We start from the raw sequence: 25346 nt of genomic DNA on the forward strand, positions 1-25346 counted from the left end.
TACAATGGCAAAGTTCACATGTAGTCGGACTAAGCTGACTAGTGGCACTATGTTAACTAGTGACAGTGGCAGTTAGTCTACAGTAAGTACCAGTTACAGTATTGTGGAATTATGAATACAAGTGGCGTACAGTAATAGATTAATAGCAGCTATAATAAAGCGGAAGTTACATTTAAATTAAATTGTTGTGAATTTATTGAGGGTTGACAATGGTCCTCTCCTGACAGATGCTGAAGACCTAAGACCTAATTAGTAGAGTGGGCACATGCACACTGGGGTCATGGCAGAGCGACAGTCAGACGGCTCCGTGGGTGACCAGGACCCTCTCCTTCTGGAGCAGCGCTTTTCCTCAGACCTCCAAATCAATTTAACTGACACTACCTGCAGCCAACCACAGAGCTCCCCTACCTCCACGCCAGCTACGCCAGTGGACAGACAGGCTTCAGAGGATTGGACGTCGTCCCCTCAGAGTGTCGTTCTGAGCACCCAAAGCCTTGCGGCCCGCAAGCTGGGCACCCAGCAGCTCATCCCCAAGAGCCTCGCAGCTGCGAGCCGGCCCAAGAACCGCTATCACACCACCGTGGTGACCTTCCCCGTGGAACAGGAGAGCTCCAACGCAGGACTGAGGAGCCGCCACTCGGCCCAGTGCTCTGACCTCTCCTGGGAGGACTACGACAGCGACGGCGGCGGCTTCTCTCTGAGGAGCAACCGCAGGAACAAGTCGTATCGAGCGGCTGTGACCAGCCTGGACATAGAAGCCATGGCCATGGCCAAGGACCAAGGCACCAGTGCCACACTGAAACCAGTCACAGAGGAGCGTGCCGCCAGTCCGGGTAAGGCCAGACGCCCCAGACGCAAGGTATGGACTGAAAGTGGCGGGGAGGGACGTGCGTGTGTGCGTGCGCGTGTGTGTGTGTGTGTGTGTGTGTGTGTGCGCGTGTGTGTGTGTGTGTGTGTGTGTGTGTGTGACAGTATATAGATACTGTGTGTTCACTTGTAGTGACTGTCATATGAGGCTAAGCTGGTGATTTATACAGAATATAACTTGGTTTGGTTTTTAGGAAGGAATGCAGCAACCTGTCTTGATCTTGAACCAAGACAATCTGTCAACAGGTTATTTCTGGAATTTTAAAATTAAGACCAAACTCTGTGAGTAACCCATGTGGTGTAGGTCTCGTCCATGTCTTTATGGGTGAAAATGACCTAAGCCAGTAGTGCCCTTTTTACAGTAAAATGCTCTCAGTTTGTTTTAAATAAGGAAGAACAAAAAATGTTTGGTAAATTAGGAGCTGTACCTTCAAGATGAGCCTGCCACTCGAAAGAGAGACATAATTTGACAACCACCAAGCTGATTTAAAAACAAAACAAACGGCAAACTTTGAAAATTGTCTGCCCTAACATTTTGGTCGACATGAATATGCGCATTTGACCCCCAGAGGGTCCTCAGACCCCAGTTGGAGAAAGTCTACTCTAGTGATCGGAATTAGCTGAAGAGTTTAAGTTGCAGGCAATTACCCACAGTTAGAACGTGCCTTCAAACAGCTTTTCAGACCTTTGGGGGAGAAATGCTTTACTCCTGTACAGCTAGAGACTAGTGGAGCAAAGAGGGAAGTAGATGCCTTATATTGGGATATTGAGGCCCATTGTGATGCATCCAGTGCTGTTGTCTTTTGTCTAGCGAACCCTTGGCAGAAAGAGGAACCAGAAGCACCGAGGATCCTTCAAGGACGGTACGTACACTCTGGATACGACCCAAAGCTCCAAGCTGCTGCTCCCGCTCCCTGTCCGTCACTGTTCTTTACTGAAGGAAATGAGTAATAGGAAAGAAGAAGTGTTGTAACATGACGCCCAATACGCTCCAACATCACTCAATCACGACCATTCACAAGTTTTGTTTAGAGCCCAGAGCCACATCACATTTCTTACATGTCTAGTGCATTCTGGGGGTTTGCATGGTTGTCTACTCTGAAACAAACTGAACAAAAGGAAACGCACATTTGTGAGGAGGCAATTCCACTCTCAAACATGTGCACATTATCCAATTTATGAGTCCAGTGACATAACTGGAAAAATCTCACACCGGAGGAGCAAATATCTGGAGAGGCAGTAGAAGCGCAAATTCTTAAAAGGGTTTGGACGCACACATTGTATGACTTTGTTCATTCAGCCTTGAACGATCTTCACTATTTTTCATTCCAGGACTTGAAGTGATTTGTTACTGTTCATAGCACAACCTTGCCAAATGCTTTACTATAAGGTAAACATACCCCTCCGCTGCAGCTTCTCACTGTGCTTATATGTATTCCACTCGGGCAAAAGTTTGAAAAACGCTCCTTCTCAAAGGCCTACCCTTTAAAGATCCAAATATCTGGAATAGACCTACCAAGGCTGTTTTTGTTTTTTACCTTTTATGCTTGGGATGCTCGGATACCAATACTGCTACCAGGACACAGTGGGATGGTAGACTAGCTCCTATACCAAAATCTGACACAAAGAGCCATATCAAATATGCATTTATTTACAGCTTTCATAAATAAGGAAGCATGTAAGCTTCCTTATTGTGCATCATAATGTGTTAGTCATCGTGTTTTGTGGCCCGTGGCAATAGTCTACACTGTTCGGTAAAGTAATGGATTGGATGGAGTTCAGGACTCGTGAAAAGGTTTTGTGCACATCTGCTCTCTAAGGTTTCTGAGGATGAAACTTCTCTCTCTGTTTGTAATTCTATTACATCTTCGATTTTGGACCAAACAGGATGAGTGAGGGTTGATATGCGAGTTCTTTCTTCTCCATCTGAAGTAAATTAAGCCTTGAGGAAGGGAGGACGGCTGCAGAGGAAATCCTTCACTTTGAATGCTCTCGGCGTGCGGACGGTCAAACCTCTTGGTCCTGAGTTTGGACATCCTGTGGTTTTATTTTGAAGGGTTTAGAAGACGGGTATGTCGGAGTCGAGCAGCTCAGATGTAGGGAGAAAGCAGACCTATACCTTTGTTGGTCTACAGCCTTTTAAAGATTTGGGTGTTTATTGTAGACGTTTAGGCTCTGCTGTTGTTCAAAGTAACTATCAAGGTGTAGAACCGTAGAAAGATTGACAGTTCTGATGTTAATCAACAACCAGGTGTCCTTCAACAAGAATGAAAGAGCCAACCCTCTTAAAAAACATATCAACAAGCCACAAAAATGGGACATATCATCCGAAATGTAACTCAGTCATTTGGGCCGAAAACCTCAATTTGACCTCCTGACACACAAAGCCCCAGTTTCCCATCTGACATGATTCTTAAAATATTGACATCAAGTTCTGAAACTCTGACTTGGACGGACTCGTGGCCTAATATAAGAGAAACATTTTTATTTCATGCATTTTCCAGAAAGTATAATGTTAATGGTGCGATGGTCGCCAGGCGGCCACTTTAGTGATACTTGTTGACGTGCGATCCATAGCAACTCCGCGGCTCTACCAGGAGATCTGCGAGCGAGGGCTGCACTCCACCAACCAGGACGAACTCCTGGACGACTTTGTGGTGGTGGTGCCTCCGGTGGAAGACCAAGGCATCGTGGTGAAGAGCTACAGGCCACCACAGCTGATCTGGAGCCAGCTGCCGCAGGTAGAGACCTCCATGGGGTTCAGTGTGACTAGGAAGTGAAACTAGGTGTAGTGTAACTAGGAAAAAAGAGGAATCAAAATCTCCCAAAGGGTTTCTGGAGGGATATGAACCAGAGATGAAATTCACCCACCTTCACATTTGTAGTCCTCAGACCCTTCAAAAGATTTCATCTCTGGGAGCCTAATCTCAGAAGACTTTTGTTGTCATATCATTTCATGTCTACAATAGTCATTTTTGTACATTATCTAGTGGTGCTAACATCTTGAAATAACAGGAACGTTTAACTATCAATCATTTTGCTGGGGACCCCCTGGAACCTCTGAAAGGACCCCTGGGAGTTCCCTGGACCCCACGTTGAGAACCACTGATGTCGAGGGCTCATCTTTTGCCATAAATTGTAAAACACCAAAACTTTAGCATATATATATATATATATATATATATAACCCTGCCAGCACATGTTATGTTGTGTTATAATTGATTATTGTTATATGTTACACTAAAATAGACCAATCTTTTTTTCCCCAGGTGAAAGACATGGGCATTCTGGACGTCATTTCCGCTGAGGAGAGAAAGAGGCAGGAGGTAGGAGGAGCACGGCGCTAGTTTCATGTCTCAGTCTGACGGCAGCTCCTGTGTCAATATCCAAGGTCCACCCTTGTGTGCTCTCGTCAAGACAGAACTGCACCCTGCGCCAGTACTCTACCGCGCTGATCTTTACTTAACCTTTTGGTACAAACTGGAACAATATGCCCCAGGTAATATTAAATGTTGACTATCAAAACTGATAAACATCCAACATTCAGGAAACCCATGAATCCTGAGCTGTTGTACAGCTGCACCCAGTTTGACGTGAAGGAATTCTGGTGACGGTTTGGGACCGGCTGGCATCTGTTAAGAACGATTGCGAAATGCTGTCGTTCCTTCTAAGCTCGCTGCAATATAATGAATGTTGGAGGACGTTCGATCAACAGCTCTGTGGCGCTCTCTGCTAGGTTATAAGTCTGGCAGTGACTCACATTGGCTTATTGGCTGCTATTCACTGTTTGGTCTGAAGTCCTTTTTTATTACATGGACATCCGAGATTGGTTGTGTTTTTGTCACAGGTAATGATTGTTAGCCTGGTGAAACAGGAGCTGAAATGAATAAGTACTGAAATAAACACAGTTCCAGAATCTCATTTTAAGGGTTTGCAGCCAGTGCGATAAGATCTGGTATGATTTGTGCCTCCGCACCGTTCAGTGCCACTTCAGATGGAGGCCGTGCAGGGAATAGAGACGTGGGAAGTGTTGGCAGGGCCCATCCTGCTACTCAGCATAAAATTATACCCTGAAAAACCTCAGTTTCTGTCTATATTTTCCATATATTTTCATTAAACTGTAATAATTGCATAGCATAAAATCCATGCATAACATACCTTTTACAAGACAAAATTTGTGTTTGTGCGCCCCAGGTCACTCGTAACTATCGCCAACAGTGGTCATTTTGTCTTTTGCATGAGAACATCCCTGAAAGATGGGGTTTATAGAACTATTAATGTACCATATTTTAATAAATGTTCTACATTACAGTTGGACCAATGCCTCTGCCATGGGTGGGATTTTATTTGATTTGAGCTCTAACTGTGTCCACACTTCAATAAGTCAAAACATCTTTGGGTCCTTTGGCTTGTCCCCGCACGCCAGGCCATCTTCGAGATCATCACGTCGGAGTACTCCTACCTGCACAGCTTGGGAATCCTGGTGCGGCACTTCAAGAACAGCGCGGCGCTGAAGAAGACCATGACGGTCACAGAGCACCACCACCTCTTCTCCAACATCGCTGTCATTCACGGAATCAGCAAACGGTACAGACGCAGAGGAAACACATGAAAACTACAACATGCTTATGGCCTTTTATCGATATCCTATGACACTGTGGAGCTTGTGTTTAAAGCTCCATTACAGTAAAGTAATGCCGTTTTCTGAACTTAATAGACTGTTCTGTTCAAATCAACACCTCCACCCGATTGGTTATAATATCCACATTAGTAAAGATTGTTTCTCAAATATTTCTTGTGTGTAAATATCTTATGAAAGCCAAGTCATCCACAATGTATTCAATATCAAATTATCGATATTGAGGTATTCATCTAAAAATATACTGATGTTTGATTCTGCTAATACCCAGCCCTATTTAAATTACATGTATTTTTTTGTAGTTTTTGCAGAGGGCTTGTGCCTGTTGTTCCCTGTGCTTGAAACTTATTTTCCTGTGTGTTGTCGCTATTGTGATTTATTACCATATTCTCCTGGGAGCGGGGGCGGGGGGCGGGGCCGGGGGGGTGGGTGCATTCCTCACCTTTTGCATTGCTGTAGATCTGATGGCTCCCTAAACATGTTAAAACCCGCCAACCAAACCTGTTCTGCCGCCGGCCGCAGAGTTCAGCCTCTTAATGTCACTCCCTGGCTTGGAGATAACGCACCCGAGCAGTAGCAGTTTCTGGAAGTGTATCTGTTCTAGAAGTAAAGCAGGGCCTGTGGTCTTGAGCACTCTGAGGCGTGTCAGTGCACTGTTGACATGTAAAGCTGGATCAGTGAAACTAGAAAGGGGTGATTGTGTCAAAGGAGATTCTGATTTGACTTTGCTTTGTCTGTCGTTACCGGGGGAGTCATGTCTTCCTGTTTCGGCCGTGGTTCAGGTGTCCTGTTTCTCCCAGTTTCTATAGATGGGAGGGGGGAGGGACAAAGTAAAGGCCCCTTCAGAGGGTTGAAAGGGTGGGGCTCGTAGGTATTTGGTGTATTCTACACAGTAAACAAATAATTGAAAATAATGGCTGCCGGCTTTTGAAAGCTTTAGCGTTAGGGACAAAACAACAGCTTTTGCATATCCAAATTTGAGCTATGCTATCAAAATATTCTATTTTTTTGGGGGGGGGGTTATTGTGCATTCTTTTATATCATATTAGATAATTTTATTTCCTTTGTCTTATTTTTATATAATATATATTCTTACATCTGTAACACATTCTTCACTATACCTGATAAAGACTTGTGTGCAAACACTCTCCTACAACCGTTTTTAAAAAGTCGTTTTCCCCTCAGCCCATGTGGAGCTGACCGTGTTGCTTCCTCTGTGGGAGTAGCATAACAAACTGTGTCCACTCCATCCCACTACAGTCTCTCTCTCTCTCTCTCTCTTTCTCGTCAGGTTTTTTGAGGACCTTGAGCAGCGTCACCATGACAACCCGGTGATACGGGACATCAGCGACATAGTGAAAAACCACGCGTCCAACCACTTTGACCCGTACATCGTGTACTGCTCCAACGAGACGTTCCAGCAGAGGACTCTGCAGAAGCTGCTGTGAGTGTGCGAGCCCTGCACGGAGCCTCGGAGTGCAACGGACCAGGATGTCTCGTGTTGATTATCTGTGCCAGAGAACGATGAAATGCTGTGAGATCCCACCAAATATATCAGCCACCTGCAGCCGAGCAGGTTGTTCTAATATCCTAAAACATGTCGGCAAAATCCAGCTCATATCTCAGGGCGATTTCACACCCTGGTGGTTCTGCTGCTCCACACCACGCTTCAGTTCGTTGCATCTTTTTCATTTTAGTCGGCCACCGCAACGATTGGAAGTCAGAATTTACGTGTACACTGGGTGTGTGTTAATGGGTCTCAATTTTGTATACATATATTTTATGTATTGTGAGCATAGTTTCTGTAATTTGATTCAACATAGTTCCCCGGGTCGTTCAAATCCCGTCTCCCGTAGCTGATGTTTGTGTTATGCATGTGCTCTTCTATATGCTGTTTCCATTGTTGGTTTCTTGATGGCGGGGCCCGCCTTTCCCGCCAAGAAGTGAGGTGAATTTGATAAAGTAGTGTAGCTAGTTGTGGTTGAAATGGATGGAGAAATGTCCCCACCACCTCGATTTAAAAAAAAAAAAAATAATAATAATAATAAAGAAATACATTTAAAAAAGTTATTGATCAGAAAAAGGCAAACGGGAAATAAAGTGACTTGTCTTTGAGCGAAGATGAGGGAAAACCCATGTTTTGTGGGGGAGAGAACGTTGCAGTTTTGAATGGAATTCTGAAACTTTTAGTGAAATCCACCCAACTGGGACGTTCTGATGGATTTCCACAATAAACGTGTCTCCGTTTGTGTGTCTCTTCTTGAGCCATGTGCTTGTCTGTCTCTATCTCCGTTAGGACCAGTAACACTGCCTTTAAGGAGACTCTTAAGCAGATTGAGTGCAGCAGTGAGTGCGGCGGCCTACCCATGATTTCCTTCCTCATTCTCCCCATGCAGAGAGTCACCCGGCTACCGCTGCTCATGGACGTCAGTATTCCTGAAGCGTTTTTCAAAGCCAAAATATGTTGATTTGTGCGCCACGTGGAAAACAAAGCCAGACTACAGAGCAGAGATGCAGTGAGGTTTCCATGGTCGCTCCCTTCCAAACAATCCTCTTTTAAACATCATCAAATGCCATCATATACACTGAAGGAAAAACATCAGGAGAGAATTTATTGGCAGTTTATTTTGAAGTTTGACCCAGTTTGACTGGGGAAGAATAAGAATAGTTCCCCAGTCCGCCACTAGAGGGCAGACTTCTGTTGGCTAGACTTTTCGTAGAACAAAATGCTCATTCAAGTAGGTTTGAGGCTGAGCTGTATTTTTTTACAATCAATATATCATAATAAATATGAACAAAATAAATAAAGGGGGGGGGGATAATACAATTTGGGGGAAAAAAATATAATCATAAATAAATAAATACAATAAGGTATTTTCCTTTTAGGTTTTAGAACATATCTATATATTTAAAGACATAATATACCCTCATAAAAATCAGTGTTCTGAGATATTGGTTGATATTTTCTCCCTCACAGACCATCTGCCAAAGGACTCCAGACAAGACAGCTGAGTACTTTGCTGCTGTTTGGGCCCTTCATGGAATCAGCAAGGTAAGAATACTACCACAAATTCAATTCATCTGTACTCAAACTTTCTACATTTTTTGTTTTGACTAAGGATGTAAGGTCTACGCTACAATACAAGGCAGTTTGTCTTTAGAAGTAAAAAAAAAAAAAAAAGGTTAGGATATTTTTGCTGGACTATGTCAAACTTGAGTTCTACTTTTTACAATTTGATTGAACAGGTGTTTAGACTGGTGTGTAATTCTAATCTCAACAGTTGGTCGCGAGCTGCAACGACGGTGCAAGGCGAATGGAGAGGACGGAGCAGATGTACACCATTCAGAAGCAGATGGATTTTGGGAAGATCAAGGTAAGGATCAGTGATATGCTGCTGCACACATTACCCCCCCATGACGACCGCAGCTATTTAACCTTTGAATATTCTTGGCCAATGGGTTTATCCTGCATGTTTTCAACTTGATTCCATCCAAGCATGCTGAACATGATTGACTCATCTCATTTAAAGGGATACTGCAGTTTTTGGGTGAAATTTGTGGGGGGGGGTTTTCTGTCTTACTCAGCTTTCAACCTTTTGGGTCCAGTACCGAAATAGTGAATGTGTGGGCTCAATGCAAGGCTGCAAAGAGAATCCACTAGCCTGGCTCCTCTGGAATTAGAGACACGCACCTTCCAGCGTCTAGGAAGCTGAGTCATTGAAGTTATGCGTCTTGATACTGACCTTCTTGACTGAGTCTGGGTAAGATGGACAACAAGTCCAAGTCCGAGTCTAATTTCCCCCAAAACTGAAGTATGCACCGATCAGCCAAAACATTAAAACCACCGACCGCACGCCTGGAGCCTGGCTCAACACCGACAGACCGACGAACCGCCCGCCCCACAGGCGAGCCGCAGGGACCCCCATGCCCACCACCGCAGCCGATCATACACCCCAACCGAGCACCCATCCACGAAGCAGAGTGTGCTCCTCACAAGGCACCCGGATGTTAGCCCCCCCCCACTCCCTGCCGGCTCCAGCAGGCCGCCAGATATATGGGTCCTCCACCACTCGGGCAGGGGAGCAAAGGCCGAAAGCCGCCCTCCGCACCCCAACCCACACCCACAACAGCAAGCAGCCCCCCAGGGGCCCCAAAGGAACCAGGCGGCACTCGCCGCAGCACCGCTAGGACTCCAGCCCAGCCGGCAGGGGGCCTACCCGGCCGCCCCCCGGCCAATCATGCCCCCAAACCGACCCACCAACGACCTCCCACCCTGGAACACCCCAGTGCTCAATGTGTGCTGTTGGCAATTGCAGTTAAAATTGCAGGGGGTGTGGGTGGGAGTCCTCCAAGCAAGTGAAACCTGAATCACTTGCACCCCTCCTGCCCCGCAGACCCTGGTCTTGTTTGGAGTTGGATCGATTTGTGAGTGTATGTGTTCCAAGCATGGGATTAAAAATTCGGGGCAGACGAGAAGCACGCTGAGGCAGGAGCGTGACAGGCAAGATGGCAGCTGCCCGCCACATCCCCACCCACATAGCTCGCACCCTACCCATCCGCAAGCCCTAGGACTTTCGTGTGGTGTATGTACTGAGCATGAGTTTTGGCACTGGTGGAGATAGGCGAAGCGCAAACCAGATCAGCCAGAACAGTCAGTTTGAAGTTGATGTGTTAGAAGCATGAAAAATGGGCAAGTCTAAGGATCTGAGTGACTGAGCAAATTGTGAAGAACCAGTGACAGGGTCATGGGCACCCAAGGCTCATTGATGTGTGTGGGGAGCGAAGTGTAGCCCGTCTGCTCCGATCCCACAGAAGAGCTCCTGGAGCACAAATTGCTATAAAAGTTATGTAATGCTGGCAATGATAGAAAGGTGTAAGAACACACAGTGCACAGTAAATCTGTATCCAGGTACTCCTCACTTAACAACCGAGTTCCGTTCCTAGCACCAGGTCATTAAGTGAATTGGTCGTTGAGCGAGGACCCGTGTTATTTAATGGTAAGGGGACGTGGCCATTGAGAACGCTAGTGTAGTGATTACTGACAGACTGCGGATCAGAATCAGAAATACTTTAATAATGCCAGTGGGAAATTACTTTTGTTACAGCTCCAATCTACATACAACATATTTACATACAACATATAATAATTATAAAGAAACATATTTATATATAAATAAATATATAAACATATCTATATACACATGGTAAAGAGTAAAATGTACAGTTAAAAATGTGCAAGAAAAAGAAAGTGCAGAAGTGGAAGTCCGTGTTTTGAGGTCAGATTACAGAGAGGGGGTGTCTGACTCTCTGAGGGAGGCGTTGTAGAGATTGATGACCACAGGCAGGAATGATTTCCTGTGGTGCTCTGTGGTGCGTCTGGGTAAGAGGAGTCTTCTGCTGAAGGTGCTCCTCTGCTGGGCCAGTGTGTCGTAGAGAGGGTGTGAGACATTGTCCAAGATGGACTGAAGCCTGGACAGCATCCTCCTCTCTGCCACAGTCGTCAGGGTGTCCAGCTCCTCTCCTATGACATCACCGGCCCTCCTGATAAGTTTGTTTAGTCTGTTGTTGTCTGTGACCCTCAGCCCACTGCCCCAGCATGTGACAGCGAAGAAGATCGTACTGGCCACAACAGACTCATAGAACATCCTCAGCATCGTCCGGCAGATGTTAAAGGACCTCAGCCTGCGTAGGAAATAGAGTCGGCTTTGGCCCTTTTTTTAGACTGCCTCTGTGTTTCTGGTCCAGTCCAACTTGTTATTGAAGTACACCCCCAGGTACTTGTACTCCCCCACAGTGTCCACAGGGACCCCCTGGATGGAAACAGGGGTCACGGATGTTTTTGCCCTCCTCAGATCCACTCTGAGCTCCTTTGTCTTAGTCACATTGAACTGCAGATGGTTCAGCTCACTCCAGGTGACAAGGTTGCCCACAACAGTCCTGTATTCACTCTCATCACCCTTTTTAATACAACCAACTATTGCTGAGTCATCAGAAAACTTCTGAAGGTGGCAGGACTCAGTACAATAGTTGAAGTCTGAGGTGAAGAGGGTGAAGAGGAAGGGAGAGAGGACAGTCCCCTGTGTGGCCCCAGTGTTGCTGACTACCCTGTCCGACACACAGTTCTGTAGGCGTACATACTGTGGTCTGCCCGTCAGGTAATCAACAATCCAGGACACGATGGGGGCCTCCACCTGCATCGCAGCCATCTTCTCACCCAGTAGAGCCGGACGGATGGTGTTGAAAGCACTGGAGAAATCAAAGAACATGACTCTCACTGTGCTCGCCGGCTTGTCCAGATGAGTGTAGACTCTGTTCAGCAGGTAGATGATGCTGTCCTCAACTCCCAGGCGGGGCTGGTAGGTGAACTGCAGTGGATCAGTGAAAAGCCTGAGCACAGGCCTCAGCTGCTCCAGGACGAGCCTCTCGAAGGTCTTCATGATGTGGGACGTCAGAGCCACCGGTCTGTAGTCCTGAGGGCCGCTGGGACGCGGCGTCTTCGGCACAGGAACGAGGCAGGACGCCTTCCACAGCACAGGGACCCTCTGGAGGTGCAGGCTCAGGCTGAAGACTTGACTGAGTACTCCACACAGCTGGGGGACACAGGCTTTAAGCACCCTGGGAAATACACCGTCGGGGCCTGCAGCTTTGCCGGAGTGGAGTCTCGTCAGCTGTCTTCTCACCGGGTCAGGCGTGAAGGACACTGTAGAGGTGACAGTTGGGGGAGGGGTGGGGTCCTCAGGTTGTGGAGGACATGATGTAGAGCAGGGGTTAGGAGTGGAGTAGGTGGGTGTGAATTGAGGCGGTGAGGAGCAGACAAGGGGTCTGTAAGGAGGAGGAGTAGGGGGTGATAGAGTGGCAGCCAGCAGCAGAGACTTGTGGGGGATGGGCCGCAGTATCAAACCTATTGAAAAATAGGTTCAGTTCATTGGCCCGGTCCGCACGGCTCTCCAACCCCATGCCACCAGTCTTCTGGAACCCAGTGATGGTTCTCATGCCACTCCACATATCCCTCATGTTGTTTTGCTGGAGTTTTTCCTCCAGCTTTCTCCTATAACTGTCTTTTGCCTCCTTGATTGTAAGTTTGAGTACCGCCTGCACTCTCCTCACCTCATGACGGTTGCCATCTCTGAATGCCCTCTTCTTTTCGTTCAGGATGGCCTTAATGTCCTTAGTGATCCATGGTTTATTGACCATGAGGGATTTATATACTATCGTGTATATAGTATATAAAGTGTATATAGTATATAGTGTGTAGTATATAAAGGGTGATGCGCGATGAGATGCTTGACGCTGAGATGCCGCACACGCAGCACGCACGCCGCGGTATTGTACGCCGCACACAATACTGACTGGTCAGAGAGCTGGTTGTAAGGCAGAACGGTCGTTACACAGGTAGGTCGTTAAGTGAGGAGTACCTGTACACACCTTTTATATAGAACTGTCTTTGATATAAATGTACTGTTTGCATCATGTGTCTTGCGGGTCCTCGCAGCCGTTCCCTCTGGTGTCGGTGTCACGGTGGCTCAGGAAACGTGGCGAACTGGCGGTTTGCACCGAAGAGATGAGCATCTGGAGAGCGTTCAGCCACAGGAGCTACTACCTGTTCCTGTTCAACGACGTGCTGATCGTCACCAAGAAGAAGAGGTAAAGGGAAAAGAATCAGACTTTTTGACAAATACCATCTTTTGGGCTCCTTCATCAAGTGGCAACAAGGTTTTTAGCAGTTTAGTCATCCAAGGAGGCTGGGCCTCCCTCTCATTGCTGATGTTATAATGATTGTATTTTAAGTACATTTGAATTGTTTTATAAAGCTTAGTCATATTACATATTAAAGTGTTACCCACTGTGTCAGTCCTGTATGATGATGCTGCCGCTACAATGTGGAATTCTTAGCGGTCTGATTTTGAAAAGCAAAAACTGTAAAGCATGACCATAATGATGTCAAAATATATCTTTAAAGAAACACTGATGTGCATCTACATGTATGTTTCCCAGCTGAGTGCCCAGCAATTATTCTTCTAAACCATCAACAATTTTTTTTTATTTCTCTGAGACTACCACTTCATGGGAGGACTTTTTAGTTGTGCTTTAGCTTATTGACATCTGTACCACAAAGGTCAAATATTGTCACGATCAGACCCAGGCAGAAGAAAATGAAAGCAAAGATTTGTCACATTTTGAGACTAAAAATAAATATAATTTATTCACATTTAATGCACAAAAAATACTTTTCTATAGGACAGGAGTACAGTAGCAGTCGCAGATTTCAGTCACTCTTCCTGATAGTTACAGGTTAGTCCTCACCTGTCACTCATGTTGTTTGAATAGGTTTTTGTTTTTTTTTAAGGAACATCCTTGTCACCTGAATAGAAAGACTTTCCAGTGACAACCAAAACTTGATGGTAAATTCCCACGCTGGTGGAGAGCTGTGGGGTGGTTGTCGTGAGGGAATATGAGAAAGGAGGAAGAAAGGAGAGGGTGAAGGAGAGAGGATGGAACATGCCTGGGATTCTTCAACCTCAAAACTTAGGAAATGTCCCGTAAAGCAGTTAAAAGCAGAAGACCAATGCCTTTTCTAACGACTTGAAAAATATGCATTTTGTGTTTTACTGTTAATTTGGCCATGCATGTCTGTGGTAACATTCAAGATTAGAGGTTACTGGTGTGCACATCCACCCCAATTTGGTTGACTGGGACAAAGGCAATATTTACTATACCACTATTTAAGATATACTCGACAGTATAATATACACAATATATTGGTTGATAAGACTGTTCCAGTCCCACCAGTTAGTAAGTAGGGATCACATTTTTCATAATTTTCTCGTTAAGTTTCACAACTTTGAATGAGTGGGGGGAAAAAAATGCAATATGCATCTAAAAATCCTCTTCTGATCTTGCATTTGCAGCGGTATCTAATCCAAAAAATCAATCCCATCTCTTGTATGTGTTCCTACTTTTTAGCACTAGTCAAGGCCTGGTGGTCTGGTATGTTAGACACATCCAAAGAGGTCAAATACAATGTTTTTTGTTTTTTTGTGTTTTCAGCGAGGAGAGCTTTGTGGTGATGGACTACGCCATGCTGGAGAATGTGGAGGTGGAGGTGGCGGAGGACCCGGAGGGCCGGACGTCTCCGCCCGGCAGGGGGGGCTCCAGCCAGCATCCCTCCTTCAGACTGCTGATGAGCAGGAACAGCGAGGGGAAGGTGGAGCAGATCACCCTGGTGGCAGAGTCCAGGTACTGCAGCGGCTTAGTAAACTGTTTTTATCTCATATTTACATGTGAATGTGTTGCTTGTGCACATGGTTAATTTAAATTGGCCACGACATAAAATTACTTTGAGTCTGTATAGCCAAGGCATGCAGTGATGCAAGACATTGTTATTTTTAACCCTTTTCTCTCCAGTCTTAAAAGTCAGCTGTGCTAAGATCTTATTGTACCATTGTTTAACAAATCCCACATGTCTTAGAGGAGCTCTTAGAGAAACCCATTATTGATGATATGCATGCAAATTCCTAAACCGAACCCAATGCTTTGGAACTGCAGCTCCACCTCCTGACAGAAAACCTTCCAAATGTTCTCATCCACTGGGAGATTCTCAACAATTTACCTACTATAGGGCAGTTTCGGGGAAAAAAAAGTCATCTTGTGACATACTATTTGGCAACTTCTTGATTGATGGTTGGTGAGAATTTGACCTAGTTTTTGAAATCTAGAACATTTTGTGTAATATCGTGTTGAACCTGATCTATTCTACAACATGGGATTTTAAATATTAAAATCTCGCAATATCTGGTATTGTGTGTATGTGTGTGTGTGTGTGTGTGTGTGTGTGTGTGTGTGTGTGTGTGTAAACGATATATATATATATATATATATATATATATATATATATATATATATATATATATATATATAATTTAACTATCGTAGAGTGTGCAATTCCTTATCACGATTATCCTGAAAATAAATCCATCTGTATTCTTCAGCAGATTTGTGTTAAATTGTTATAATTTGGGCTTGAGGTCACATCCTATAGCTTTTCATGGTGTTATATTGCACAGGGTGAACAGAGCACAATGGGTCAGTGCGCTCAGAGAGCACAAGCAGACCGGCGTCGTCACACCGAAAGACGGTGAGCCACTAAGGAGCAAATAATCAGTTAAATTCATGCTGAACATTGTTTGTTGTTGATCTGATGTGACTTTTATGTTAAGTACCAGTACCACTAAATTAAGCATGTGATAGGATTTTGGCAGGATCTGAATTTTTTGGTAAGAGTTGGACTGTAAGTATGTTGTACAGTATTGGCCTTGTATTAAATGTTTATCATGTTATTGTATGTGATCATTTTGTGTAGTTAAGGGTTAGGTTGTATTGTATATTTCCACGCGTTCTGTTACATGTTTGCCTATTTTGATGTGAACGCCTGTGATACTGCAATTTAGATAACGTTCTAAATCCATGACTAGTAATCATCAAAACAGAACTGAAGAATTAGAACGCTCACTCTTTTCAATTAAGATGAAGCATTGTTGCTTTTTTCCTAATACTTCTTTTTAGGTCTTCCGCAGTATGAGGCCACTAAAGCCTACATGCCCAAACAACCTGACGAGCTCGGCCTGCAACAGGCTGAGGTGGTGATTGTTCTGCAGAAAGAGGATGGTGAGTGACTCGAGTGTAAATGCTGTTCTGTAGAAGTTTGAAGCTTTTAACCTCCTGATGTGGCACAAAGAGGAGACCCTTAAAGGATTGAACTGCATCTGTTAAAGAAGGGTTCACATTCCTGTTTGGCTGATGGGTCCTGCTCCAAAACTGGTTCAATTTCTAGTGAAGTGAGGGTTATGTGGATCCTGAGACCAAATGAGGACCAGTGGTCAATTTTCCACTTTTAAAATTATACTCCTTCCTTTCCACCCCCTCTTTAGATTGGATCCACGGTGAACGCATGAGAGATGGAGAGAGAGGCTGGTTTCCTGCGAGCTGCGCCACAGAGATCACCAACGCCAGCGCCATGGAGAGAAATGTGCAGCGCATGAAGCGTTTACGCAAAGAAACTAATGTTTAAACGTTTAACCTTTCAATGTTTGTGTATATAAGAAAAGCTTAGTTTTCTGTGCTTCATGCTCTTGTGTAGAAGTTACTCAATTGTTGTTAATCTTAAAAGGTGTGATGGGCACAATACAATTTTTTTTTATTCCAGTAGTGTTGGTTTCAGATGCCAGTGTTATCTCAGCAAAATAAAGAAAATACAACTTTTACCGTTTGACTTTTATTTGAGCTTGCATTTTGTTAAAATGTTTAAATACATAAAAAGTTATTTAAAAATGTCAAACTGACCAGATATCAAATTACAATTTTATTTGTCTTTAAAAACCTTTTGGTGTAAAAACTTAGGACCGATTTAGAAAAACATCTGCAGTTTCCCCCAAACTTTTTGTAGCTGTCACGTAAAAATAATGGAAAAAAACAACAGGTCTGCATAGATTCTGCAGGCAATCGGTGTTAATCTGGTCAAACGCATGGTGCAAGCTTGTGACGATCGTCAAGTCAAATCTGTTTCTTATTGCTCAGATCTTTGATGTTTCTTCTTGCTGACAAACTGCGGGAAAGAGGGGAAAAATAAGTTACTTATGCAAATAAGGTCATCTTATTCTCCAAAAACACAGCTAAACTGTTTGGATTTTTAAGCAAATATAAGTACAGATCATGGAATGCGTCATTTGTTTTGTTTTTTTCAATCTTGAACTCAACTTATTCCTACAGAACATTAAGTGACTGATAGTCGTATGACACCACCTAGAAAAATCTAATAATGTGTTAAGTTCCCATAGAAAATAATGTTAAGATCCTCTGTAAATGATTGTCAGAGCTGATATAAATTACATTGACATTGCTCACCCGGACGATGGTAAAAGATGGTAGGTGCCGGTGGGCGGGATGTTCCTACTCAGCCCCGCCCTGCTGGGCCTCGGGAGCGGACGTTTTCTCTGCGGATGGTTCGCCTCCTGTCTTGGCCTCCTTGCCATCCTGGCCAGGTTTTCCGCCGGACTGTGGCCGTCTGCGGCGGTAGTTGAAGTTGCGGCGGTAGCGCCGCTGGCGTGGCTCCTGGTTTGGGCCGCCCTCGCCGCCCTGGTTCTCCTTGTCCTCCTCTCCGTCCCGCACCGGTCTGGGGCGTGGGGGACCTCTGGCAGGGACCAGACAGTGGGGCAGACAGAATTACTTCAGGTTCAACTACTTTCCATAGTGCCACTGTAAAACTGAACATGGACAACAGGTCATGATAAACACCGCTCATAAAAACACATTTGCCTTTCACGGTTAAGTAGCCACATCTTTAGCCTGGATTAGTATCCAAGGTTAAGACAACAATAATTAAAAATTTGGTCTCACGCTGTGATCAAACAAACCTCGGTCTGAAGCCTCTGTAGTAGTTCTGCCTCATTGGTTTGTTGCCCTGATCTGGACCTCCTTGGTTCTCGTCGCCTTCGCCACCCTGAAAGCAAACATATTAGTCAAAGGGATCGGCACGGCAGATCCTTATTCAGGCTTCCGATTATACTACCGGCTCCAAAGGTTGGACTTTTTTCCCCCCATGGCATCCAATTCAATTCAACAATTTGATCAAATTGTCCAGATTTTCGGCTCGCAGAGCTGTACATGGTCCTTTGAAATAGTCCTTTTGTAGTATATCGGCAACGACCCCCGATACACCAAGTTCGACTGTTCCAAGCACAGGTGGAAAGGAGAGGATTGAGAGTTGTGTATGACATCACTGGAACAGGGGTCCCACAGTGATGCGGGGCCCCTGGGTGCCTGCTGCAGGATAGTAGCCCTGTGACGGCGTACCTCAGTCATCTCTCCCCGTGGTGCGTTGGTGTACGGGGGCCGGCGGCCGTAGCGTCTACGTACAAAGTATGGCGGGTAACGCCGTCTGCCTGGGTAGGAAGGCCTGCGTTGCTGCGGCTGCATCTCCCCTTCCGGGGCGCTCTCTGCGCCCTCGCGGCTGCTCTTCTCACGGCCTCCGCTGCCTGGCTCTCCCTCGCCGTCGCTCTGGTAGTTGTCTGGGTATTCTCCACTGCGTGGGGGACCCCTCCTGCGGGGGTAGCGCCTGTAGCGGTTCCTGTCAGCCGCATACTTGCTCCCCTGAACTGGAACGCCGCCAGGGCCGGTGACATTGGCCGCCTCTGCTCCCTGTGGGTGGGGGTATGGTTTATTTGTTTTTTTTAGATGGGAGCATCAGACACCTATCCTCAGTCCATGGTTAGAATAGTATCACAAAATCAGTCAGTCATTCACCTGTAAAAGATAGTTTAAGAAAAGCTGAATTTTATTCTTTCCAGCAAGCATCATCTGGAATTGCTGATTCTTTGCGGAATTAAGGGGAATCAAACATTGATGTGCGACCGTCCACGGCTTTCCCCTGCGACCCGATGCGCGGTGAAAGGGTGCTTTGAGTTGTTTTATTTGGAGCAAATGGAACGGGGCATGCACAAAGTTTCTCTTAAAAAAAAATAAAAAAAATTATATATATATATAAATAATAAAGTAATGCACCTGAATAGTTCACTCCGTATACAGGTACTCCTCACTTAACGACCGAGTTCCGTTCCTAGGACCAGGTCCTTAAGTGAATTGGTTGATAAGCGAGGACCCGTGTTATTTCACCGTAAGGGGGGCGTGGCGAATGCCAACGCTAGTGTAGTGAATACTGACAGACTGATTATGGTGATGAGATGACATGTATACAGTATATATACTGTAAATAGTATATAAAGGGTGATGCGCCATGAGATGCTAGATGCTGAGACGCCGCACACGCCTCAGTATCTGGTGTCCTCAGCGTACAATACAGACTGGTCAGAGAGCTGGCCTTAAGTACAAACGGTCGTTAAACAGGTAGGTTGTTAAATGACGTGTACCTGTAATTGTATATTTGAAATAAGAAGCTTTGTATTTTTTTATGTTTTGGAACAAACATTTATTAGAATAATGGTAACCGGTTAGTAACCTTATTTTTTCGTTCTTCTATTTATCATAAAACAAAATATTATAGTACAGGCGTTTAAATAGGCTTGCTCCGCATGCGGAACATACTTCAAATCAGAGTTCCCACACAAACAAGTGAGTGAGGGGAGTTAAGTGGCCGACTGGCAGTCTGTCTCCGCCTGGCACTTTGAGCTCCCCACACAGCACGATGAGCTGAGCTCGCCCTGCCAACGTCACAGCCAATGCAAATGTTGAGTTTTAGAACTGTTTCCATTTTGGAACACTTTCAGTTTACGGTTTCTCAGTGAAATACAATAACGGACAAAGACGCTTGGATAAGAGTTGAAGTGTGCCCACATTGTTCAGTAGCGATCGGTATGTTTATGGAAACGTGTCAAACTCCCTCACTCATTCATTTGATCATTCCTTGAATGCGAGGCGTCCAGTGCGGTGACGCAAAGGACCCGGGAGAAGCCGGCGGGAGACCTGGTAAAAGTTCTCTTTTCTTTGCGAAGGGCAGGGCGCCCCGGAATGGGTTCGCCCCGAGAGAGCTATTGTGACATTTAGGATAGTACCACCACATCCTTAATTTTGCTGTGATGACTGTAATGAGATGAACCGCACAGTGACACCATGTGGTGGCGGTATCACAGTTATCATCACAGCCCTATGTGCTACTGACTTGTCAAGATGTGAAACTTCCCCAAGTGATTCATTTTTTTTGTAACTCACCATTTTTTTGATCTCAGCATTTTCACTATATGAGGTGAAACGGGTACGGGGCCCAACATCAACTCTTAAAAAGGCGGTTGCCATGCTGGAAAAATTTGCATCGTGCAAACTCTAAACATATAGAGGTACACCACATTTTTGAAATGTGTTTCAAACATTTGAAAAGTGGTTGAAACCGAGGAAACTAGACCGCACACTAAGGGTTCCACCAACTAGTCAGCGCTGTAGGCAGCAGTCAACTAGTCATGGACAACATTAATTTTTCAGTGTCAGCAGATTTACAATAGTTATTGTATTAGTAAAGTAATTCATTAAAAATTTAATTGACAAGTTTGTTTATTCAGCTAGCTAGTATTTAAAATTCTCCTAATGAACTTAAAGATGCAGTGCATAGAATTTAGTGGCATCTTAAAACAGCAGTCAGGTTGGACACCTGACTGCTATTTCAAGATGTTGAACAGTGAAAGAGGATTTCCTCGCTGTAGTCACAGACACTGCCCAAATACTTAATTGTAGTTTATTAATAAATGCTCCAACAATTCGAACACTTTCAAAATGTATTTATGTAAAAAAATCATTTGGGTGAGGTATATAAATACCTTTAATAAAGACATCTGATTCTAAGGTAACGCCACAACGATTATAATTTACATGGGATTATACACAAATTGAAACATACGGTACTTACTAATATTATATTCATTTCTGCAAAGTCTGTTATGTAAATTCCACACTGCACCTTTAAACATCAATACTATTTTCCCCATTGATACTGAGAACTCCCTCTTTCTTACATAATAGGTAAAATACGCCTATTTGACTAGTATTATGAAAAACTTGGCAACCAATATAAGTCAGTACGGTGAGCCAATCGCCGGAGGTCATGTTTGACATGCAACATACAGACTCTGCAGTGATTGGCTCTGTTACCTTTTCCCCTTCAACCACATCAAACTCCACAGTTTCTCCATCCCCAACGCTGCGGAGGTATTTCCTTGGGTTGTTCTTTTTGATGGCCGTCTGGAACAGATATTAGAAATTAGAACTCACGTCGGAATTGAAACACTTTATTTTTTAAATCAGAAAACCCCATTTACCTGGTGCACGAAAACGTCCTCTTTCGTATCATTCCTAAAATAAATAACAGAATAATTATGTTTCAATCAGGGCTGAAGCAGCAAGTGTATGGGTGAATTCAGTCCAGCGTTTAACACCTATAGACAAAGCAGCCTATGGACAAATGGTCTGTCAGCTTTGTGTGTCCAATCCTATTATCACACACACACACACACACACACACACACACACACACACACACACACACACACACACACACACACACACACACACACACACACACACACACACACACACACACACACACACACACACACACACACACACACACACAGAGAGAGAGAGAGAGAGAGAGAGAGAGGAAACAAACCCACTAAACTAACCTGTTGATAAAACCGTATCCGTTCCTGACGTTAAACCATTTGACTGTACCCAAGACTTTTGTTGCTGTGAAGACAAAACAACACAAGTTTAAACGGCGGAATCCCACAGCAGCCTGGCGCTTACCAGACAAAACTCCTGGCTGCATGAGATGATGTTGAAGTTAAATATATCTGCCAACTGTCAGGCTTTTTATAGGAGCCCGGGAGTGTTGGGTGCCAGCTGCACCGGGTGTGAGGGCGGGGATCCGGGCAGTGGTGACACCGTCCGGGTCCCGGGGAAAGCGCTTGTTTTGGGGAAAGGCTCAGCGAGTCCTTGACGAGTCAGGCGAGTTGAACATTCTCAGTGAACGAGTCACTTGCTCAACAGTTGTGAATGGGATTCTCACACGCAGAATCATTTAATCGTCACAGTCACAATTATTTAGACAGGCGAGTGCGGATCCTAGGAAACATTCAGGCCGAATTCTCTCGCCACAATTAACTGGTTTGGCCACGATCGCATAAAATCATGTCACTTTTTTTTTTTTTTTGCTGCAGTCACTCCACACTCCCGGCTCGCCCGCTAGCGGGGACGCTTCCACCCTGTTCGCCGGCCGGGGCACAAACACCAAAACAGCACCGCGGGTGACAACAAGCAGCCGAAGCCCGGCTTTTAAAGCACTCTGGCGGCGTGTTTCCACGTGGTGGAGGCGCACCCTGCATGTGTTAGCATAGCAAAGAAGCTAACAGGGTCCTACCATGTGGTTGGATGGTAGCCAGTGGGGGCATACTCTGGGGAATACGTCCGATATCGACGCATATCGCCCCGGCCTTCGCCCAAATGACACAGAAATAGCAGCCGACGCAAATGCGTGGTGCTGTTGTTAGTGTGACAGTGTTGACCAACCGTGAAAGGAAATCCGTGAATATCCAGGCGGACATTTTGGAAGCCTTTGCTAAGCTAACTGGCGCCGAACTAGCTGCGTTAGCCGGCGGTTATTCGACCAAAAGCACACACACACACACACACACAGTGGGCCAGGCGGAGTCCCCCAAATCCGGTTGTGTCGGCGGCCGATTTTTTTTAAACCAGAACCGGGAACGCACAGCCTGGTTTGGGTGTTTTCTCAGATTTCCCCCCTGGAACATGGCTGTCAGCGAGACAAAGGGACACGGCAGCCCCGGCTAGTGTTTGCCGATCTTACCGAGGGGATCTGACACGGGTGGGGGGGAGGCATTTTGCGGATTTGCGGCGTCAACTAGTCCGGATTAACCGAACGACATTGCCGAACGATCGATAACCGCGACCAGGCGGAGAGGCAGCGGGCAGTACGGAGCTGGAGCTGGGGCTGTGGGAGGCCGAGGAACAGACTCCGGCTATCGCCACACTGGAGAGACGCCGGGGAACGTGTGAATTGTGTTTGGATTCCCCACCCAGTTACACCGCTGGGTCGGATTTGTTTGAATTCCGTTCAATTAAATTCTCTGCTTCATCTTTTATTTCCGACACAAATATCCCGGAATATCCCGTTTCGCGGCCGGGCCGATATTGATCCGAAACCGTTGGAACCGGTTTCTCAACGGTCAAAATAAGTTGGATTTTTTTTTTTTTTTTTAACATTCAGACGTGTTTTATTATAGTAATTAATTAAATGTCTGTATTTTGGGGGGTTTGGGAGAACGCGTTCATACGAATCACTGGTCCATACAGATGTTATTTTACATATGTATATACTTGCGCATTACCACGGTGTGATGGTATTGCAGTTTCTGTAAAACGGTATTTTAATGTTTTCAGGTACCGCATTTTGTATAGGTTTTACGTTGAACGCATGTTGCCATATTCTTATTTTTGAGTGAATGTGCATCGTTCTACTGCATATTTCCATTTTTTTGCAGTTTATCTACCGACCGTGATTAACTGGATCGCAGTGGATGTTCGTTAAGAGATCCAACCCTGCTAACGTTAACTAGCACCGCCACATATACAACGCCTGGTCAACCGGGATAGCCGACGGAAGGGAGCTAATGTAGTTAGCATCGCCGAAAAAGGACCGGGGGGGCAGTACGGACACCGGGCCGCCTCGCCCGGCCGTTCTCCGGAGCTTCCACAGTGGGTCTTACCGATGACCTTCTTATCCCCCGCGGAAGCTGCGGCCGCCGGGCTGGACGGGCTCTCCGCGTCGGCAGCGGGCTGCGGTGGCTGTTGCGGCTGTTGCGTCTCGGCCTCGCTGCTCATGGTTGCTGGTTGGTAAATGGCTTTATGCCGGCGGTGGCTCTCTAGTGTGTTTTCCCGGTGCTAGATGGTGACCTGGGCCGGCGGTGGTGGGGGCTGCTGCCTTCGGGCTCTCTGCTGTCCTCTCTCCGCTCCCGTTGCCGATCGAACTGGGCAGAATAAGAAACTGACCTGGGGGATATCCCGGGACTTGGCCCCGCCTCGTCGCCGGCCCGATTGGCTCTTTTCCCCGTCACAATAGGTGGCGGTCGCGTCACTGGTCGGGCGAGGTGTCAGTCGTCTTGAGTGATGGATTGGGGGAATCTCATTGGCTGTGCGAAAGGCAGTTATGTCGTCACCGCCCACAGCGGTGTGAACGGGCTAGACAGAAGTACCGCGACGCTCTTTCTTTCTGGGACATATCAATGCGGAGCTGCATGATTTGAGCACGCCATGAATTAAACACCATTTCCTTTGATCGGTTCCATTGAACCGAATCTCACCGTACTATCCGTGATGAGAAATGACACACTAACAACACAGAGAGATCAGCTATCTGTATTAAATAGCAGCAGACATCTTAGTAATCTCTAAAGTGTATTTGTCTCAACTTCTTGAACTTCAGAACATGAGGCTTCATATATATATATATATATATATATATATATATATATATATATAAATCGCAGCACCTTTCATTTCGTTATTTTGGGGGAGCTGTAAATTACGGTGTTTATCACCAATGACGCTGATTTATCACTTATTCCCTATGCTGCAGCCATATCTCCCTATATTGGAAATGCAAAAAAACAAAAGCAGAGAAATAAAGAAAAAGCGAAACACCCCCCCCCCTTTTTATATCATTGTACATGGTACAAAATGTTCTGTTTGGTCATTGATACTTGACTGTTGCGGCGAGCAAGGGTTATAAACACAATCTATTTCCCTGTGGTTTGAATAGCTGATAAGATGAGTTTACTCATGGCCCGACTGAGTCTGTGAATTCTCAGACTCCAGTTCTAGTAACATGGAGCAGACTGGCCCAGACTGAGTGAGACGACCCCCTCCCCAAGCCCACCCCTCACTACGCACACACACACTTATTGTCATGTTAATGTCACTGGCACTGTTTATGAGCGCTGCTTGATGTGTGGAAACTCGCTGTTAATGGCCGGGTCCATACTCTCACTCAAATATGGGCTTAAGCATTGACCCTGGAAAGCCTCCCCACGAAACGAGCCCGCCCCCCCCAAAAAAAGCACTCTCTTCCTGCCTCCATGAGAGAACAGAGCCTCCATCTGAAAGGATTCTTTTGTGTCAAAGGAACAGGGTCCAAGGCAAGAGACTGAGCGTCAGTGGGGGGGAGGGGTGTTGGATGGATTTGTATGTAGGGCTAGGATAAGTGGTGGCCATAAGTTCAGCAGAGGAGCCCCTGGCATTGGAGGGAGCGCCTTGGAGGGGGTGC

General features: G+C 45.6%; 2 protein-coding genes across 3 annotated transcripts; one reads left to right on the forward strand and one right to left on the reverse strand.

The window, feature by feature from the left end:
* The first annotated feature begins 279 nt into the window (after positions 1-279).
* arhgef16 (Rho guanine nucleotide exchange factor (GEF) 16) lies at positions 280-16767 on the forward strand. Its single transcript, XM_080015393.1, has 14 exons — positions 280-859; positions 1679-1730; positions 3445-3608; positions 4137-4193; positions 5294-5454; positions 6798-6950; positions 7803-7932; positions 8484-8558; positions 8788-8880; positions 12999-13150; positions 14555-14743; positions 15571-15641; positions 16070-16171; positions 16435-16767. Exons 1-14 carry the CDS (start codon positions 281-283, stop codon positions 16572-16574), a joined length of 2118 nt encoding a protein of 705 aa, XP_079871519.1. The 5' UTR covers position 280; the 3' UTR covers positions 16575-16767.
* Positions 16763-24048, reverse strand: ybx1 (Y box binding protein 1). 2 transcript variants are annotated; one of them, XM_080015395.1, is made up of 8 exons: positions 23791-24048; positions 21688-21751; positions 21325-21358; positions 21158-21247; positions 18419-18700; positions 17917-18002; positions 17408-17693; positions 16763-17108 (listed from the first exon to the last, which is right to left on the reverse strand). In XM_080015395.1, the coding sequence occupies exons 1-7, from the start codon at positions 23903-23905 to the stop codon at positions 17453-17455; spliced, it is 912 nt and encodes a 303-aa protein (XP_079871521.1). In that variant the 5' UTR covers positions 23906-24048; the 3' UTR covers positions 16763-17108; positions 17408-17452. The 2 variants fall into 2 exon arrangements, with proteins under 2 accessions (XP_079871521.1, XP_079871520.1); XM_080015394.1 differs by having other exon boundaries at positions 18356-18700.
* Positions 24049-25346: the final 1298 nt, after the last annotated feature.

This window comes from Zeus faber (assembly GCF_960531495.2).
Source record: "Zeus faber genome assembly, chromosome: 15".
NCBI classification, from domain to species: domain Eukaryota; kingdom Metazoa; phylum Chordata; class Actinopteri; order Zeiformes; family Zeidae; genus Zeus; species Zeus faber.